A 17,374-nucleotide genomic window follows, 5' to 3' on the forward strand; every position below is an offset into this window, starting at 1 on the left:
TCGGAACTGATACCATATCTGTTCCCGAACACCCGAGTCCTGCAGTTAAAATTAATATTAGCCAACCTATAGAAAAGGCTAATGCCAGTCAATGGCTTGTTACTACGCTGGGATCCAGGGAAGCGGCTTGTACCAGAGCTCAAAATGTATATCGTATTCCTTATATAGTCAAGTATTAACGCTCCCCTGGTTCTGGGGAGCCTGCATCTCAGAAGGAGGTCTCGGGAGGCTTATAACCCCACTAGTACTCTATGATTCTGCCAGTTTTTATATCAAGTATAAAACTTTTGGCAAATTAAAATACAAGGTTTATCTGGGGTGTGCAGATCTGAGCCCAACTAATAGGCTCAGAGTTCAAAATGGCTACCAGCTTTGTCTCGATCGGGATTTTATTTCATGACTTGTGCCAAAAGGAACGAAGTGGAATTTACTGACAATTAGATATGTATTTAATAGCGCCTTTCCGTTACGTAAATTCCGTGGCAGCTGTTTCCGTCTGTAAACTTGAGGCTCAACAATGCTTTGTCCAACTTGTTTGGAATGGGTAAGAGGTCTGGATTCTCTGAGCCGTTTAACAATCATAAGAAAATAGAAGCTGAACTTTTAACGCTTCCGCTGCCATGCCTTCTAGTCCGAAAAAGGAGCTGAAAGGGGGGTTATGTTTCGTTACCAAGTCCAGAAATATGTTTAAGTAGCTGTTACTGCCACTCAGCCCAGACCTTTAAGGCTGCCGTTTAATCCTGCAGATATCTTTGGCGGATATTCTCACCTCCGACCGGACGATATTCTATACTGATCGTCCGACATTTAGGTATTCTATTTTCCTCAAGCCGATTCATCAGCGTTACTCCCAGCCTTCAGTATATAACCTTGACTCCGCTTCTGTATTTATATCTTACCCAACAAGAGTCTTAGTTAATCGTGTTCACTACACCTGATATACCACATAAGGTATTTATCCTTGTAGATGAATTGGTTAATCTCTGGTATATTGTGTAAAATCGTTTCTCGAGCTTTACAACGTAGAGTTTCCGTGTTTAGCATGAGCTTTGCTGTAATGCTTAAACTTAGATGCAAGTTCTCAGGCATGTGGCTGTTGAGTCGCCCCAACTAGCATATGGCTTGGCGCCAAGTATTGCGCCTTAAATTTCCAGTGAAAATCTTTGGCGGGCTAATATAAACGTAAACCCCTTTTTTTCCGCTCTGGGATGCTGTTTCAAAGCCCCTTTTTCCGTTAGCTGAGAGACAAGACGCCGTAGCAAAGGCATAAAGAGCAGAATGCACGATGCGCGTTTAGCCTTACTCGTCTCGTGCGTCAAAAACAGGGACCACGGCAATGGTGGCAGTGCTGGAGAACAGATATGCACTATCCTCGTGCTAAAAATAGAGCTTCTCAAAGATCTATATAGAACTTTGTTACTCTCTAATATTTCCCTCAAGATACTTTGCCGCAAATCAGTAACTAAAAAATTATGTCGGCCACAAAGCCAAGTTTCGTCAACATATCTGCAGCTACTCAGCCCCGTACTAGCCGGTATCCGCAGTTTACGCAGAGCAGGCCACATTTTAGTACCACAAACGTGAAGCCAGAAATTAGACCAATTAGAAACGGCGCCTTTTCTAACCTGGAAAACTAAATAAGGTTGTCCACGTTTCTAAAAAAAAAGGGTCTATGAGATCAGATCTTGGGAAGCCAGGGCCGATCTTAAGAACCGATTCCAATCTCCAATACTAAACTAAAACCCTGCCATTACTCCATTCAAAACAGTAACATGAACCCTTATAGTGAGAAAACCATTCCACTCCGCAACCCTGGATGTCATAGTGCCAGGAGGAACACAGAAACTTCTCCTACGGATGAGGCGGAATGTGTTGGTTACATTGACGACGCCTACCGTATTCTTACATGCCCTTGGTATTATGCGATAGCAGCGATTGTGTCGATTACCTTCATTCAAATAACCCAGTTGGTATACTACATTGAAAGTGGTACGTTCCAAGAAGTATACAGCCCCGATTACCTCAAAGATATCGCGCAGGGCGCTGTGACCATTCTAGTGATTTGGAGGTTCTGCTACAACGTGGAGTTTTCCTTTAACTTTGAGTATCTTTTAGCTACTGTCCAAACATTGTTTTGCTTGCTGCTTGTTTTTGTAATTCGTGAAAGAGACTTATTTATCAGGTGTATTACTATCGCCCAGGTTCTGTGTCCCTTGCTCTCTTTTATCCTTACAGTCGGCAAAGCCAAATTTGATCAGCATTATTTCGTATGTTTGAATAATAGCATGCTACCAATCTTATTATCCCACTCCATGTTTTACCTCAACTACTCTTTCGACGGCTACTTTTACAAAAATACGTTCTTGAACAGACTACCACTCATTTATTTTGTTTCCGTTGTCGCCATGAAGTTGATTTACTTGAATGAATACTTAGCCGCCGAGTTGACGAGCGACGGAATACGCTTGGACGAGTATGATGCTTTGTTCGACTCTTCCATCCAATCACCTGCCTCTGATCCAAGGCTATCCATATGTGATCCTTTTGCCTACGATATATATCCCTCTCTTGAGATCCCTATGAATCATATCCACACACAGAAGCCTTTGTTGCGGCAACTAGACAAAAATACGCTCCCTATCTTATTTTTTGGGTACGTCATGTTGCTTGACTTCGTGATGATTATTCTGAAAATTGGATGTAGCTAGCTCTCTAGTTCTGGCCCTTTAATCTACCTGGTTTTATTTAGACACTTCCATGTGATATGGCTCATATCTTTTAACACGCTTTACCTGGGGTAATTCAAGAATTCTAAGGTTTCCTTGGTTGGAACCAGTATGTTTGTGGTATATCTTATAGGTAATAGTGGATACTGTTAGCTAGCTGAAAGAGAGTATTTCTCATCCGTAAAGATATACATAAGAGAAAGGTGGTTGTTGGCCTTATAAACTGAGGCGGATACGATTCCAGAGTGTCCGCATATCGAAGGTAAGGAGATAATAAACGCCGACTTCCATCTAGTTAAATGATACCTTTACTACAATAGGCAGAGTTTGCAACAATAATAGATATGTTCTGTCATAATAGGATAAAATAAGGGAGTACTAATCTCCCAGGAGTATTATCCATACACTTAACGCCCAGCGTAGCCTTTTTATTCCACCAGTTATGGATAGCTCCTTATTATATCTCTGCAAATCAATCATAATAGGCTTAAGGCGTGTATACAATGATATTAAGAAAGCTCGGTGTGGTTTTTGTTCTATCTTGGACAATACGCTGTTTTGAGTTTAGTCCAAGGATAAAACTGGGTCATTCTCCAGTCAGAATCTATACCTTAAAGTTTGAAAGCTTGTATTATCCTAACACATAAGAAATGGTTTCGTGGTCTAGTTGGTTATGGCACCTGCTTAACACGCAGTACGTCCCCAGTTCGATCCTGGGCGAAATCATCTCTGATTGTTTTTTACCAAAAGTCGCATAACAGCAGCTCCGTAATCGATAAAACCGGGGTAATGTACATATTCTATAAGGGAATTTATCACCAATGCATACGTGATAAAATGACAATATAAATTCAGACACTAGCTGAAATATAACTACAATAATATATAATATCCGTAAATATGAAGACTAGGCTGAAAGGTATATCTATACATATGCACATATATAAATATGGTTGCCTGTGTGTCGGATATTTAATATCAACGCAATTTTAATTAATGCATAATCTACCATTCATATATACATATGTATATATTAAAATCTACTGTGTACTAGAAGATATTCTAGGTAGTGAATAACACTTACTAGCTACTTATCAAAGCAGCCTTATATTCCTAACCTATAACTGACTGAGTGCTGCAGCAATGCATTTCTAAAGCCTGAATCAGAGATTGGCCAGCCCAGAAAGACAACCGAAGTCCCATAAATCGGTCCCTTGGCCCAGTTGGTTAAGGCATCGTGCTAATAATGCGGGGATCAGCAGTTTGATCCTGCTAGGGACCATTCTTTTTACATTCTCTTGACTCTACATTGTGTTATTCCCTTTTTCCATGATCGTATCCGGCCATTAACCGGCAGAGGCAGATGACAGTACTACCTCCATGGCTCATCACGTGCTCAACGGTAAGGGTTAAGTAATTTTCAGCATGAAGGCGTAGATATACGCATGAAAATTACCATGATATTTTTCTTAGCCGCGCGTCATAGAGATCAGATGGCGAAAACAAAGCGCTGAGCATATCAACGGACACACCGCCCGCTGCCTCTAGGATATACAGCATTGCTTGAATACTCCCTTATTTTTGTCATTGCCAGTACGCCATACCTACAATGTCTTCCTCCGCCATCCAGCTTCTTAATCCAAAGGCCGAGTCCTTGAGACGTGCCCAGGCCTTGCAGGTCAACATAGCCGCCGCCCAGGGGTTGCAGCAAGTTTTGTCTTCCAACTTGGGCCCAAAAGGTACCTTGAAGATGCTCGTCGACGGTTCCGGTAACATCAAATTGACCAAAGACGGTAAGGTGTTGTTGTCCGAGATGCAGATCCAGAACCCAACAGCGGTCATGATCGCGAGAGCCGCGACCGCCCAGGACGAGATCACCGGAGACGGCACCACCACCGTGGTCTTGTTGGTGGGCGAGTTGTTGAAACAGGCTGAGAGATTCATCAGCGAGGGTGTTCACCCTAGAGTCATCACCGATGGGTTCGAGATTGCCAGAGAAGCCGCGTTAGAGTACTTGAACAACTTTAAGCAGCAGCCCACCTTGGACAGAGAGTTGTTGTTGGCTGTAGCCAGAACCTCTTTGTCCACCAAGGTGGATGCCGAGTTGGCTGAGGTCTTGACCCCTATCGTCACCGACGCCGTCTTGGCCGTCAGAGAGCAGGCTGACGACAAACAGTTCGACTTACACATGATCGAAATTATGCAGATGCAGCGTGAAACCGCCCAGGACACCGAGTTGGTCAAGGGATTGGTTCTCGACCACGGTGCCAGACACCCAGACATGCCCAAGAGAGTCGAAAACGCACACGTTTTGATTTTGAACGTCTCGTTGGAGTACGAGAAGACCGAAGTCAACTCTGGGTTCTTCTATTCCTCTGCCGAACAGAGAGAAAAGTTGGTTGCATCCGAAAGAAAGTTTGTGGACGAAAAGTTGAAGAAGATCGTGGACTTGAAGAACGAGGTTTGTGGGATGGACTCTAATCAGGGCTTTGTTATCATCAACCAAAAGGGTATCGACCCAATGTCCCTTGATGTCTTGGCCAAACACAACATTTTGGCCTTGAGAAGAGCCAAGAGACGTAATATGGAGAGATTGCAGTTGGTTACCGGTGGTGAGGCCCAGAACTCTGTTGACGACTTGACTCCGGCCGTTTTGGGGTTCTCTGGTCTCGTCTACGAAAACACCATCGGGGAGGACAAGTTCACATACGTTACAGAAAATAAGGAGCCAAAGTCCGTCACGGTCTTGATCAAGGGTGCCACCAGCCATGTCTTGCAGCAGACCAAAGATGCCGTCAGAGACGGGTTGAGAGCCGTAGCGAACGTCATCAAGGACAACTCCGTGTTACCAGGTGGTGGTGCGTTTTTCCTTAGCGTTCACAATCATTTAGTCGAGAATACCGGCAAGCTTGCCAAGGGTAAGACCAAGTCTGGGGTCACAGCTTTCGCCGAAGCCATGTTAGTTGTTCCAAAGACGTTGGCCGTCAATGCCGGCTACGATGCTTTAGACACTATCAGTTCGTGTCAGGATGAATTGGCCGACGAGAGGGTTGTCGGTGTCGACTTGAGATCCGGTGAACCGATGGACCCTACCGTTGAAGGTATCTGGGACTCCTACAGAGTGGTGAGAAACGCCATTGCATCAGCTACGGGCATCTCCTCCAACTTGTTGTTGTGTGACGAGCTTTTGAAAGCTGGTCGTTCTTCCTTGAAGGAAGGTGGCCGTTAAGACATCTGCTTTGTTTTTTTTGGGGAGCCCTTCCTAGAAATGCCTGTATCATAATATAATAGACACTTTGTTTGTATCCATCCTATGTATCGTAAAGCCAAGACTATCGGTACTGGCCCGTGTGCGGGCCGCGGGATAGTTGTTACTAGTTCTCCAAGCCGAATCGTACTAAACTAGCATATGCCAGTACCTGGTCGAACACGTAAACCATAGGTGGAGCCGGAAAGGTACTCACAAAGAGCTAGTCCTTCTGCTTCCAAGTCCCTGGGATAGCCCCCACTAAAAGAACTAAAAGGTATACATGTAAGTACGTCTTAACGGAGGATATCCGGTTGATCCGGATCTGCGGCCTTTTAGCTCTTAGTTGCTATGCAAAGCATGAGGACCCCTAGGGTTTACCTAATAGAAGTGGTATTACACTACCCACCTTTGGTTCCAGGGATAGAGAGGGTCATGAATAAAATGAGGGCAATACCAGCTTCATCGAGGCTCATTCTCAACTGTGCTCCTTCAACAAATGCGTGTGATTTTTTTAGAGTCTCTCGCCATCTTCACCGGGAAGCCTCCCCGAAAAGGCTGTGTCCTGGGTTACCGACTTAAGAGGAGTGACATATAAGTGGCGTGATAGTCGGAGTTAACGCTTACGGACATGATAGACATAAGCCGATACAGGGCAACCGCTTTGAGGTCCCTAGGGGCATAGCTCTCACAAAAGATCTGACCAATCTCAGACCACCGCTCTTTAAGTCTTTATATAATCAATTAAATGCGCTCGAGAGAATGAATCACCCACCCTGCATAATATTCAAGTTCAAAGTTTGAAATAGGTATCTATATTACCATTGCCGCCTCGCAGGATGCAGAGATAGTTGCAAAGGACTAATAGTGAAGTTTAACCGCGATACAAATTTAAGAGCTTACACGGGAAAATGAAGATTATACCCCTCATGAAATTTCCCTGTGCCGCTTCTCGAACTTTCTAATTTTCGATAACGCACTTTAACTTTTTTCTCTCGGGTAATTAAAATGTGATATGCTTTCATTGAAAGGAATAACCACCCAGGGGAGGGCAAGGCACCAGCACATACCCAGCCCGGAAGTGATTTCTATCGGTAATACAGAGGGCAATAATGGTGCTGTACATCCTTGTACCCCGCACCAGTGCGATCCGGGCTTTCACCGTAGTTCCGCGTATTTACAACCTCCAGGGACTTCGGAATGGCTAGTCTATAACAATGTTTTGCATCACAAAGCGAGTAAGTCATTGTAAAAAATTCCCATTGTCATATCAGGTTATAATGGATACCAGAGGAGACCCGACGCGATGTATTTAAAGATAAAATATGCGCTTCGGGGTACCGTAGTTTCTTGCGTATCTCGTCATGATTTGAGTCGTGTTGCGTGGTTTAAGATTCCCTGGGGTAATAGATTGCTTTCGAGGATACAAAAACCTTAGTCGAATGTTTCCAAAAGGCCTGGTCGTTTTCCGGTATTTTGGTTTTTCCAGGAATTGGATAAAGATGGAACTAACAGCATTCTACTGGCTTTTAAACTCAATAACCTTCATCACTCTCTGAGGACGCACGTCAATAAAACAGATTTTTCTGCGTTAGCCTTCTCAAATGGTATTTCTGCATGATGACACAGGAGGAACCAATTCTCGTGGTCCTTCATGTACGGCTCCCGACTAAGCTAGCAGTGCATATGCAGCTACATATGCATACATTAATCTAGCACCATCCTGGGCAAAACGAAAACCACCGAGGCGACTCTAAGGTAATAGCCACAGTCTCCTGGGTATACTATGAAAGGATAATAGGTCATGCCAATGGGTAGTTTTAGAGTAACGGGATAGCATAAACCCGCAGTTTTCAGGGTATCCCTCAATGAAAACGGTGTGAGCCGGTTTGTTCGCACCTGCTTCACCCGGTTGCAAATTATATAAGTATGTCCCAGCTCCTATTTTCCCTTTTATACCATAACAGTTTTCAGTCTCACCTTTTTATTTTACAAATATCCACCTAGGAGCCAATATCTTTTACCGTCTATTCTCAACTAAAACCTACGCACAGGTACCTGTTTTAAACCGCGACATCTTCATGGAGCACAACTGGCTGACGGCTTTCCCGGGTTCGATGAGCACCCCACCTGACTATTCGAGAGGAAATAACATCTTAAATTCCTCTCATCCTCAGCAACAGGAAGGTTACTTGGTTGCCCTCCCTACAGATATGCCCTTTGAGGTCCCCAAGACTGATTTAAATTTTGGCTATTCCAGTAACCCAAGCTTTCTAGGAAATAGCTACATCTTTGGTAACTCCCAGTTCAACCTTTATCATCACCAAGCACACCAGCTACAATATCCTCACTCGTTTCAGCTATTCCAACAGCAACAGTTTCATACGCCATCTCTGATTTCCGCGTACCCCTCTCTTCCTATTCAAAAAAATCTCAATGATCAGTTTAATAACAGTAGCTGCCATAGCTCCATACCCTTCAATACTGCTCCCGCAACTTCACCAATCTTCCGCTCCAAGGACCCAAACAAATCTTTGTCGTGCCGACAGGAAAAGGCAGAGGGTCTGAACTCAGTTAGCGCAAGTTCTTACGACGGGCATAAAACCTTTAGAGCGGTTTATATGTCTACAAACTCATCGTACTCTGGATCGTCATACTCTTCCAATGGAAAGATTTCAAAGGACGGAGAAAAGAAATCGGTTATGAAGAGATCCCGTATGGGCTGTTTAACCTGCCGGTCGAGAAAAAAGAGATGCTGTGAATCCAGGCCAGAATGCTATGAATGTAGGAGGCTTGGGTTCAACTGTGTCTGGCCAGTTCCTGGAAGTGAGCACAAAAATAGGAATAGGGCGGCCCGTCTAGAAGAAAGTATGATGGATCACGCTGAATTTTTTAAAATTAAAGTTCTCAGGGGTATTGTTGAGTATAGAATTACCGGATAGGGTTGTACGATAGCTTCACCACTCACTCCATGAAACAGCATCCAATACCCTCATACATGCTGTGTATTTTCTTTTATTGTCATATATAGCTTTCTTTCGATACCTAAGGATTTTTAAAATTAATGATTAGCCTTACCCCATTTAATATCATAGTTTATACGAGTAAGTTTCTTTTTGAAACATGTGCTTGAATTCTGTCCACGCTGTGTGGTAACCCTGTCTAACATTGACTCCATTTTGGGGTTATATTATAGTTTAGTCTCCAGGGAACTGTCTTGGAATTTAACTTTCAAGGAAGTTTACGATAAAGATACTCATTGGTCGTGGGAACTTGAATCTGGCCTTGCTATATTGAATGTCCTTTAGGTAAGACCTTCACGTTTACCAGCGGTTCCGTGGAACAGTCTCTTAAAGAGTGTCGGGTGCATTCATTCCCTTCAACTGATTATCAAGTTCATGGCTCAGGTATACTTCGAGGCAATAAAGGCCACATCGGATAAACCCCTAGGCGCTTAGTCCTGTGTAAATACCTTTCTCCTTGATTAATCCCGGTCTCTGCATTTTGCTTGCGCAGTGCTAAACATAGGCTTGCGTAAACACTAGTCTATTCGACTCGTTTAGCTCGTATTTGGCGTCATTTATACCCTGCTTCTGCTTTCTAGATTCTCCCAAAGACTTGCCATTTTAGAGCTCGTGCGTGGGAAGACGTATCTACATTGCCTCTTGGGGTCATCACTCGATCCTCTAGGGTTCTCACTTTCGCATATGTGTACGCATAGAATATGGGCTGGATCTGTCTGTACTCTCAGTAAGCGTTTGTATGGAGCTCTAACATGGAAAGCTCTATTTACCAGAGTTTGTATGAATAGGGACCACCATTATAACTCTGGATCAGATGGGGATATGCCTTTATATGTTTCTCTTCCCACACAATTCTGTTGATAAGTACGATTGGAGCTCGAAAGGTGGATTTCCATCATATTAGCAAGCCGAAAGTGGTTATGAACCCAAGCTTGCCGGTGTTTAACTTGCTAGAAAAGAGTGCTCATGAGCACACGCCTGGCTCCATCTGCAATGGTAGTCAGGCCGCCCTAATGCTCATGCTGGAATTGATGAGTGTAGGGGGATGAGGTCCCGAAAGTTTTAAAATTCAACGAGTACAGGGTGCTGAACGCCCATTATTTCACCGTTCTCACTCCTGAGAATACCTCATCAGACACTTCTGCGGAAACCAGTAGCTAGCCAGCTGGAGGGGCATAATGTATACAATTAGGTTTGCTGCCTCTCCTTTTAAAATTATACCTAGAATCCGGGTTCTCTTCCCGATGACCGAGCACTGCTTTTCAGAAAAAGGAGATATCTCGTGCTTCATAAAGTTCTGGAACATTCTCGATGTCAGCCGCAGTCTGATGACACTGGCAGTCATAATGATAACCACAGCGGAAAGATTAAAGAAAACCCTCGCTTGAAGATCATCATTGTATGTATCTTCCAATGTATACTCATGTTTTTGTCGAGTTGATTGAGATTTACGAGGTTTACAGGTATACTCTTGGCATTATAGCTTCGAGGCAATCTGTCTCATGATTCTCCTGGAATACGAAAATGTGCCTGGACTATGGAAGATGGCCCCAGACATTCCTACCCTCGATAAAATTAAAGGAGTTCCCTCCGCCACAGTTATTCATCCTGTTAGAATGGATCTGGTAGTTCCTAAAACAAGTTTTCAACAAGACACCGGAAGCCCAACTTTACGATACCCGGACTCAGAATAAATCAGTTGTACAAAAGGTGTTATTTACTGCTGAAGTTTTCAACCAATATCATACTTCCGATATCAATGGTTATACAAAAATTGGTATGGAACATTTCGGTATCCCATCTTCCCAGTATATAAGGACCCCGTATCCCTTTTGTATATATCTTACCTATAAATCGTATCCTATTTTTAGCCTAACCAAATTTCACCGACCCTATAAGATATCGTATAGCCTTAATAAACGCAGTATAACTCTCTATATAATATTCCGCTTATGACAAGTTTAAAAACGCGTAAAATGAAGCTAGGAAGCGTAGATAACTTATTTACTCCATCAAAATCTTGGCGTCTTTACTTGTACTGCTCACCAAAAACGGTGGTGTGAGCCTACCAGGGATATGATTTAAGCCTCTTGGTTTACGCGTATAATTTTAATTATCGTAGGTCTTTTGATCTTGGCGGCTGCAAGCTTGGAACCTTGAACGTTACTCTAACGGTTGACGGGAGTGAGTGGGCATCCTGTAAAAGAGGCTATGGTGCGATGTCTAAGACCCCTCACCGGTGAGGAACTACACCCATAACCAGGGGCTTGCATGCATGCCGGATGGCTCAGGCGTCCGGTTCCACCATACTTGCATATGGGCCAAGTGACTAGTCTGATTGTAGTTCTATGTCCCTCGTCGGTTTTAGATCAGAATACGGTTCTTTATTATAAGTCTATACGAGAACTATATATGCATAGATTTCTTCTCCGGCGCCTGGCAGCTGTAAGAACCCGACCCAAGAATCAGACCTGAAGTCACCCGACAGTCTATGACGCGGCATATAAGACGCACAAAACGGCTCATAATTTCACGATGTACAGACAGGCACACGCATTTACACCGAAGTAATAAAGGGGTGTTATAGGTTAGTACAGAATCCCACCATCGTGATTTACGATTTTGAACCCTACCTTTATTACCGTGCCCCCTGCAGGTAACTGCGTACGTTCCCCCATGCGGAATATTTTTAACCTCAAAAGATACGGTTACCCTCGAGTTCAATTTTTCTGATCTGATTTCCTGGCCTACATACATTACCCACAACTCATTTTATTTGTCTCAATCTTGGTCTCTTTTTCCTCGGCATGAACATATACTATCAAATATATCGATCCAAAGCCTTCACGTTTCCATCTCTGCTGGTGCAGAAACGGAAGACTCCTTCACCCTGTATGCTTCCCCAAATCCTCAGGACCAAAGCTTAATGGTAAGAGCTCGTTTAGGTACATCTTTACCCACTCACCGCCATCCGTCACCATGTATATTGGTAACTCGGGGCCAAACTCACGAATGAACTGGCGGCAAATACCACACGGGGAAGCGACAGTCGTCAAGTCAGTAGAAATAGCCAAGGCTTTGAACTTACGGTGTCCCATCATCTAAAAGCGTTAGTGAACTCTCTCTCTCTCTCTCTCTGTCGAAGTAAGGTGTACGTACGATAGCGCGAGTGATTGCACTGCGCTCGGCACAGATAGTCGCACCTGGATATTTATTAGTGATGGGTTCATATAGCAGATCCAAACTACTCACCGTAGCTTGCATTTTCGACATTAGCGCCCTGGATATACTGTCCAGATTCTGTGAGCAAACACGCACCGACCCTGTAGCAGTTAGCATGGAATACGACCTGAAACCCGCAGCGGAACATACCTGAAGTTGGAATAGGGGGAGTAAGAGAGGTTTCTCGCTGTAACTGGTTAGTAAAGCCATGAAGGTCAGTTTGCACCAAAACGTACCGTCAAGCGATTGCTGTTTCAATGCGTCAAAGCTGGACTCGGATAATTCATTGTGGTCGGTATGGACCGGGACCTTGAGTTCAAGTGGCATTCTAAAGGGCGATATGTTTCGTCTGAGTTCTGTTCGACAGATTTTTTGTTTTCATATCTAAATATGGCTTTTGTTAAAAGCGGCCGTGAAAATATAAAGGGGAAGGGCAACCAGTGACAAAGTGCATGAGATTAGCCCTCACAGGCCGCGGAGCCGCGGGGAAACACGCGTGTAATCAACAAAGACGTGCACAAGCCAAATCGGTTCAGTCACACCGATATCTTTTGATTCTAGACACGTGACTGATAAGGTTTGGTTAAATCTTGCGAGCCCAAGGCTAATCAGTGTTCCTCGTGCATAGCTACTCTCGCCATTTCCGCCGCCATGGAGCTAGACAGGCACCTTGAGGTCATCACTGGTGTACCTGCCGCAAAAACCCTCTCCCCTTCGCGATATAAGCGACACTCACGGCTCTCAAAGAGCACGAAGTCTCCGTCCCTTAAACAGAAAGAAAAGACTGGTACAGCGCCCAAGGATTCGGCGGAATACTTGAATGACCTAATTCGGTCGATATACCTCCCGTATGTACCCTCCAAGACGGCCATCGTGGATGTGTTGCCGGCCTTAGCTTCCTCTGCCAGTATTGACCGAGAACTTCTAGCTTTCTTGGGGTTGTTTATTCGCCAATTTATCCAGGGCTGGTACTCAAAATTGAGCAGCGATGAAGACTTCCTACTGGAGTTGGTAGCAAACATCGCTCATATCACACGGGGTATCGAGGAGAGAGGCCGCAAGTTAGATCCCGTGATGGTCCTTGACAAAGTGTGTCTTGTGCTAAACAATCATCTAGTGTCCTTGCGAACTGCACGGGAGGTTTCCGGGACAAACCTTTGCAACCATAATAATATGGTGGAGCTCTATAAAATACTATGCGGTCATTTAGCCGTGCCGCCTTCCGACGCTACAACGCAGAATGAGGCACGAAGCCAGAGGAGTGGAGTTTACCATAACGATTCACAACACCTCTATTTGTCCGTTCTTGTGCTCAAGGTCCTCAAGTTGGCACTCCCCCCGGACCTCTTTGACTCCCCACTTGCGCTCAGCTTCTTGAAGAATCTATTGAGTGATTTGGTGTTGTCCAGCGTCGTTGAAAAGTTGAGCGAAAACTACTTTTGGTACGAGATCCTCATCAACATCAGCCGCGGCGTGACGGGAGAGAAACACGGGGAAAAGGTGCCTCCTGAGTCTAACGAGGAGAAACAAAACCCGACAATCAGCATTAGGGGACGGATTATTAGCTTATCGCGGAGGTTATCTCATCTAGTGGCGTATACAACCTCGATCCGCGACAGTGGGGATACCCCTGCGAGACAGAAAGACCGAATCCCTATATCTACACATTCAGTATTCACGTTGGCAGCGAATTTATTTTCCATCCAAGCGAAACGGCCGTTAGTGTACGGGCTTGTGTGCTTCTTGCCCGTCCACAACAGGCGAATGAACCATCTCTTCCACAATATCACCCACCATTTAATGGGAAAGTTCCTCAAGGAGTCTACTGCAGTCCAAATTCTTTCGAAGCTCCGATCCACAATGTTCCCCACCGACGAAGAGATGGGCCCATCTCGGATTGACCCTACTGTAGAGGAAAGGGAGACTATCAAGGCAAACGCCATCGCCAGTGTGTCACAAATGGTTTCAAAGTACCCCTTCGTTCAAAACTTTCTTTACGGCTCGCAGGCTGTAGACTTGATGCCGAGGGAGATTGAACAGTTTGTGGGCGCTTTCGATAACAAGACTGTGAACAAGCTATTGATCATGCAGTTGCTTGATTGTATTATTGGCGAGCTATTCCCTGAGTTGTACAGTCAGATTGAATGAAGAACGGGCGATGTACTCAGTTTCAGCAACGCTGGCCATGCCCATCCAAGATCGAGTTTTTACTGGTGTGAATGCATTAGTAGGTCCTAATACATCTAGCTTTAATTTCAGTAGCCTCTGCCGGTCTAATACATACACCATGTATGGCACGGCGCGCTTAGTGGAACTCGGTTTCACCATCCCTAGCCACGCAGCTCAAAGATATAAAGCCCCTCACTCAGTTGTGCTGGCAAATGAAAAATCCAAGTTTAATGCTGGGAAATGTTCCCGCTTGTAAACCCTGGTGGCAGATCCGTAATTCTCTGAGAGTGTGTAATCAGCACAGAAGCCAACTGGCCCTTTCGTGATGAGCACTCGTCTGATTGTTCTCTGCAATGCGCTTCGTATAATTCCACCGCTGGTGATTGCTTTTTTGAGCCATCTCCCTATGACATTTATTATTTGATGGTGTTTTTACATGCATTTTCTTGCTTGCGAAGCGAGAGCTACTCCTCTTTACACCATTTTGTCTGGAACTCGGATTTAATGCTATACCCGACAGCAGATTATCGTTAGCTGTGACGTAGTGGCCCAATACCCCTCATCTAAGAACCAACATAACCTACTTAATATTGGATTAACCTCATTGGCCTGATGCCAGGCTATTGGTTGCTTTATCCATAAATCTACCAGCCTCTTTCCTAACCGATGGCCTCACACACAGCAGCACGTGCCTTATCGGCGCCGCATGGATTAAAGCGGCATCTCGATGCGCTTCGAGGCGGGCACGTGAGCTTATCGCAGGGGTGAAGCCACACACAGGTTATCCCCCCATTACCAACAGCTTAAACGGTCACCCCCTCCTATTCTAGAATACTCAGGCCCGCTCGATATTGGCACACCCTTCCCCCTACGTCTTTATCCCCTTGCATACTCATGTCCTACTCATCCAGACCACGCCTCCCGAGCTTCTCAATCACGAAACGGCCGCTCATCCTTGCGGCCGAAGAGCCGCTATCCGAAACCGATAACCTCTTGCAGGAAACTGACAGTCTCTGGCCACACACGCGCCGTACAAGTCTCAGTGCCGGTGCCACGACGTATGCACGCGAGGCCGGGTACATTATCACGTCCGCGATACCGTTGATCGTGACATTCTTCCTCCAGTACTGCTTGCCCATTACGTCGCTCGTGGTGCTCGGACACTTAGGGCCTAGCGAGCTTGCAGCCGCATCTTTAGCCGTCATGACCTACAACATCACGGGGTTGGCCATTTTCGAGGGCATGACCACCTCGTTAGATACCTTGTGCGCGCAGGCGTACGGATCAGGCAACTACACCCTCGTCGGGGCGTACTTCCAACGTGCCTCCGCGATGATGCTTACATTGCTTCTCCCGATGGCCCTCTTCTGGTTCAATAGCGGTGCGGTGTTGCGACTCGTGGTGGATGACGATGACGTCTGCGCCATGGCACAAACGTTTCTCCGGGTTGTGGCGTTTGGTGCTCCCGGTTACATCTTCTTCGAGTCTGGAAAGCGCTTCGTCCAGTCCCAGAGACTCTTCAACGCGTGCACGTACGTTTTGGCGTTCGTGGCACCGCTCAACTTTGCGCTCACATACGCGTTGGTCTACCCCGCGGGCCTCGGGTTCGTGGGCGCGCCGATCGCAGTGGCACTTATGTACTGGCTCACCGCCGCGTTATTGTTGCTATACGTAGTGTTTGTTGACGGTCGTAAATGTTGGGGCGGCTTGGATATTAGTGACGCCTTTAGCTTCCAGAACTGGGCGCCCATCGGGCGCCTCGCATTGCCGGGTGTGGTGATGGTTTTGGCAGAGTTCAGTGTCTTTGAAATCCTCACCCTCTTGTCGAGCTTTTTCGGTACCGAAGCGTTGGCTGCGCAGTCTATTGCCACCAGCTTGGGCTCGTTGATCTTCCAGCTCCCATTCGCGCTTGCCGTCGGTATCTCGACCCGCATCGCACATTACGTTGGCTCGCGGCAGCCACATGCCGCACAAGTCATGACGCATCTCTCGTACGCAATCGGCGGTGTGATTTCGGTGTTCAACTTCATGGTGCTCTACTTCGGCCGCTACTACCTCGCACGGCTGTTCTCCCTGCACGACTCGGTAATTGAGCCTGCGGCCGAAACCATCAAGGTGTTGGCTTTGGTGCAGTTGTGTGACGGTTTCAACGTCACGTTTGCGGGTGTTTTGCGAGGCCAGGGCAGACAGCGAATTGGGAGTGTGTTGAATTTGGTATGTTATTACTTGATCGCGTTGCCCTCGTCTGTGTATCTCGCCTTTTCCCGCGGCTGGGAGTTAGACGGCCTTTGGGCCGGGTACGGGGTTGGTGTGGTGGTGTTGAGTGTGTGCGAGGGTGTTTTGATCTGGCGCAGTGACTGGGCAGTGATTGTAAGGGAAGCGCAGAAAAGAATCGAAGGAGACTAAGAATCGAGGAATAAGAATCGGAGACTAGGAATCGTACAGTATGTTAGTCTTGAAAGTTTTCTTATCTTTAGTGGTAACCTTGGTATAAATCTAAAAATGGAAATACGTTGTGAGCTTTAGCCTGTAAGCATGATCCCATGTTATCGATAAGAATTGTTGTTCAGATAGCTGGAAGCTTGTTGGGATATGACAAACATATCTACCTGAGTGTCCAAGGTCAAGTATTAGTAAATTAAAAACACCCTTATATAGTTATTATAGGAGGGTACGGTTCCGTAGAACAAGACGATATTGTCGACGTTGACCACATGATAGGTTTTCTTTGCCAGTCCACCAGGAGTTAGTAAGGGTAGAATGTACGAAACTGTGCATTCTGTGACTGGATGTTCCAAAAGGCAATTTTGATAAACGCTGTCAAAACATATGTATATTTCTGTGGGCTTTCACGAGACATACGTCAATCAATTTTAATGATCGATATCTGGAAGACTAAACTATATTTTCTATTGTCAGTTTTCCTAACGAAACCGAGTGTATTGTATCAACACTATTCACTCCTTAGCAAAGGAAATAAATTTCTC

General features: G+C 45.4%; 8 protein-coding genes and 2 non-coding genes across 10 annotated transcripts; 7 read left to right on the top strand and 3 right to left on the bottom strand.

The window, feature by feature from the left end:
* Positions 1-853: 853 nt before the first annotated feature.
* On the bottom strand, positions 854-1,131 carry BABINDRAFT_130480 (uncharacterized protein). Its single transcript, XM_019127033.1, has one exon. The coding sequence runs from the start codon at positions 1,087-1,089 to the stop codon at positions 916-918; it is 174 nt and encodes a 57-aa protein (XP_018985537.1). The 5' UTR covers positions 1,090-1,131; the 3' UTR covers positions 854-915.
* A 345-nt stretch (positions 1,132-1,476) lies between these two features.
* On the top strand, positions 1,477-3,048 carry BABINDRAFT_161180 (uncharacterized protein). Its single transcript, XM_019128686.1, has one exon. The coding sequence runs from the start codon at positions 1,773-1,775 to the stop codon at positions 2,706-2,708; it is 936 nt and encodes a 311-aa protein (XP_018985538.1). The 5' UTR covers positions 1,477-1,772; the 3' UTR covers positions 2,709-3,048.
* A 330-nt stretch (positions 3,049-3,378) lies between these two features.
* Positions 3,379-3,452, top strand: BABINDRAFT_t172. The gene has a single exon. It is a non-coding gene; the product is annotated as a tRNA-Val (tRNA).
* A 438-nt stretch (positions 3,453-3,890) lies between these two features.
* On the top strand, positions 3,891-6,040 carry CCT6 (chaperonin-containing T-complex subunit). The gene has a single exon (XM_019128687.1). It carries the CDS (start codon positions 4,336-4,338, stop codon positions 5,953-5,955), a length of 1,620 nt encoding a protein of 539 aa, XP_018985539.1. The 5' UTR covers positions 3,891-4,335; the 3' UTR covers positions 5,956-6,040.
* BABINDRAFT_t173 lies at positions 3,935-4,008 on the top strand. The gene has a single exon. It is a non-coding gene; the product is annotated as a tRNA-Ile (tRNA).
* A 761-nt stretch (positions 6,041-6,801) lies between the features above and the next one.
* BABINDRAFT_161182 (uncharacterized protein) lies at positions 6,802-7,444 on the bottom strand. The gene has a single exon (XM_019128688.1). The coding sequence runs from the start codon at positions 7,218-7,220 to the stop codon at positions 7,062-7,064; it is 159 nt and encodes a 52-aa protein (XP_018985540.1). The 5' UTR covers positions 7,221-7,444; the 3' UTR covers positions 6,802-7,061.
* A 375-nt stretch (positions 7,445-7,819) lies between these two features.
* Positions 7,820-9,049, top strand: CZF1 (Zn(II)2Cys6 transcription factor CZRF1). Its single transcript, XM_019128689.1, has one exon. The coding sequence runs from the start codon at positions 8,055-8,057 to the stop codon at positions 8,913-8,915; it is 861 nt and encodes a 286-aa protein (XP_018985541.1). The 5' UTR covers positions 7,820-8,054; the 3' UTR covers positions 8,916-9,049.
* A 2,832-nt stretch (positions 9,050-11,881) lies between these two features.
* On the bottom strand, positions 11,882-12,545 carry BABINDRAFT_166574 (cytidine deaminase; the record flags this gene model as incomplete). The annotated part of the gene is made up of 5 exons (XM_019130437.1): positions 11,882-12,097; positions 12,156-12,199; positions 12,249-12,319; positions 12,369-12,405; positions 12,455-12,545. 5 exons carry the CDS (start codon positions 12,543-12,545, stop codon positions 11,882-11,884), a joined length of 459 nt encoding a protein of 152 aa, XP_018985542.1.
* Positions 12,546-12,869: 324 nt separating this feature from the next.
* On the top strand, positions 12,870-14,366 carry BABINDRAFT_7681 (uncharacterized protein; the record flags this gene model as incomplete). The annotated part of the gene is made up of 1 exon (XM_019132659.1): positions 12,870-14,366. One exon carries the CDS (start codon positions 12,870-12,872, stop codon positions 14,364-14,366), a length of 1,497 nt encoding a protein of 498 aa, XP_018985543.1.
* Positions 14,367-15,114: 748 nt separating this feature from the next.
* BABINDRAFT_171217 (MATE family efflux transporter) lies at positions 15,115-16,793 on the top strand (the record flags this gene model as incomplete). Its single annotated transcript, XM_019130797.1, has 2 exons — positions 15,115-15,134; positions 15,431-16,793. 2 exons carry the CDS (start codon positions 15,115-15,117, stop codon positions 16,791-16,793), a joined length of 1,383 nt encoding a protein of 460 aa, XP_018985544.1.
* Positions 16,794-17,374: the final 581 nt, after the last annotated feature.

Source organism: Babjeviella inositovora, assembly GCF_001661335.1.
Source record: "Babjeviella inositovora NRRL Y-12698 unplaced genomic scaffold BABINscaffold_5, whole genome shotgun sequence".
NCBI lineage: Eukaryota > Fungi > Ascomycota > Pichiomycetes > Serinales > Babjeviella > Babjeviella inositovora.

Bases quoted from the DNA above. Each gene is read 5' to 3' on its own strand.
- BABINDRAFT_130480 (XM_019127033.1), bottom strand. From the start codon at position 1,089: ATGCCTGAGAACTTGCATCTAAGTTTAAGCATTACAGCAAAGCTCATG.
- BABINDRAFT_161180 (XM_019128686.1), top strand. From the start codon at position 1,773: ATGAACCCTTATAGTGAGAAAACCATTCCACTCCGCAACCCTGGATGT.
- CCT6 (XM_019128687.1), top strand. From the start codon at position 4,336: ATGTCTTCCTCCGCCATCCAGCTTCTTAATCCAAAGGCCGAGTCCTTG.
- BABINDRAFT_161182 (XM_019128688.1), bottom strand. From the start codon at position 7,220: ATGACTTACTCGCTTTGTGATGCAAAACATTGTTATAGACTAGCCATT.
- CZF1 (XM_019128689.1), top strand. From the start codon at position 8,055: ATGGAGCACAACTGGCTGACGGCTTTCCCGGGTTCGATGAGCACCCCA.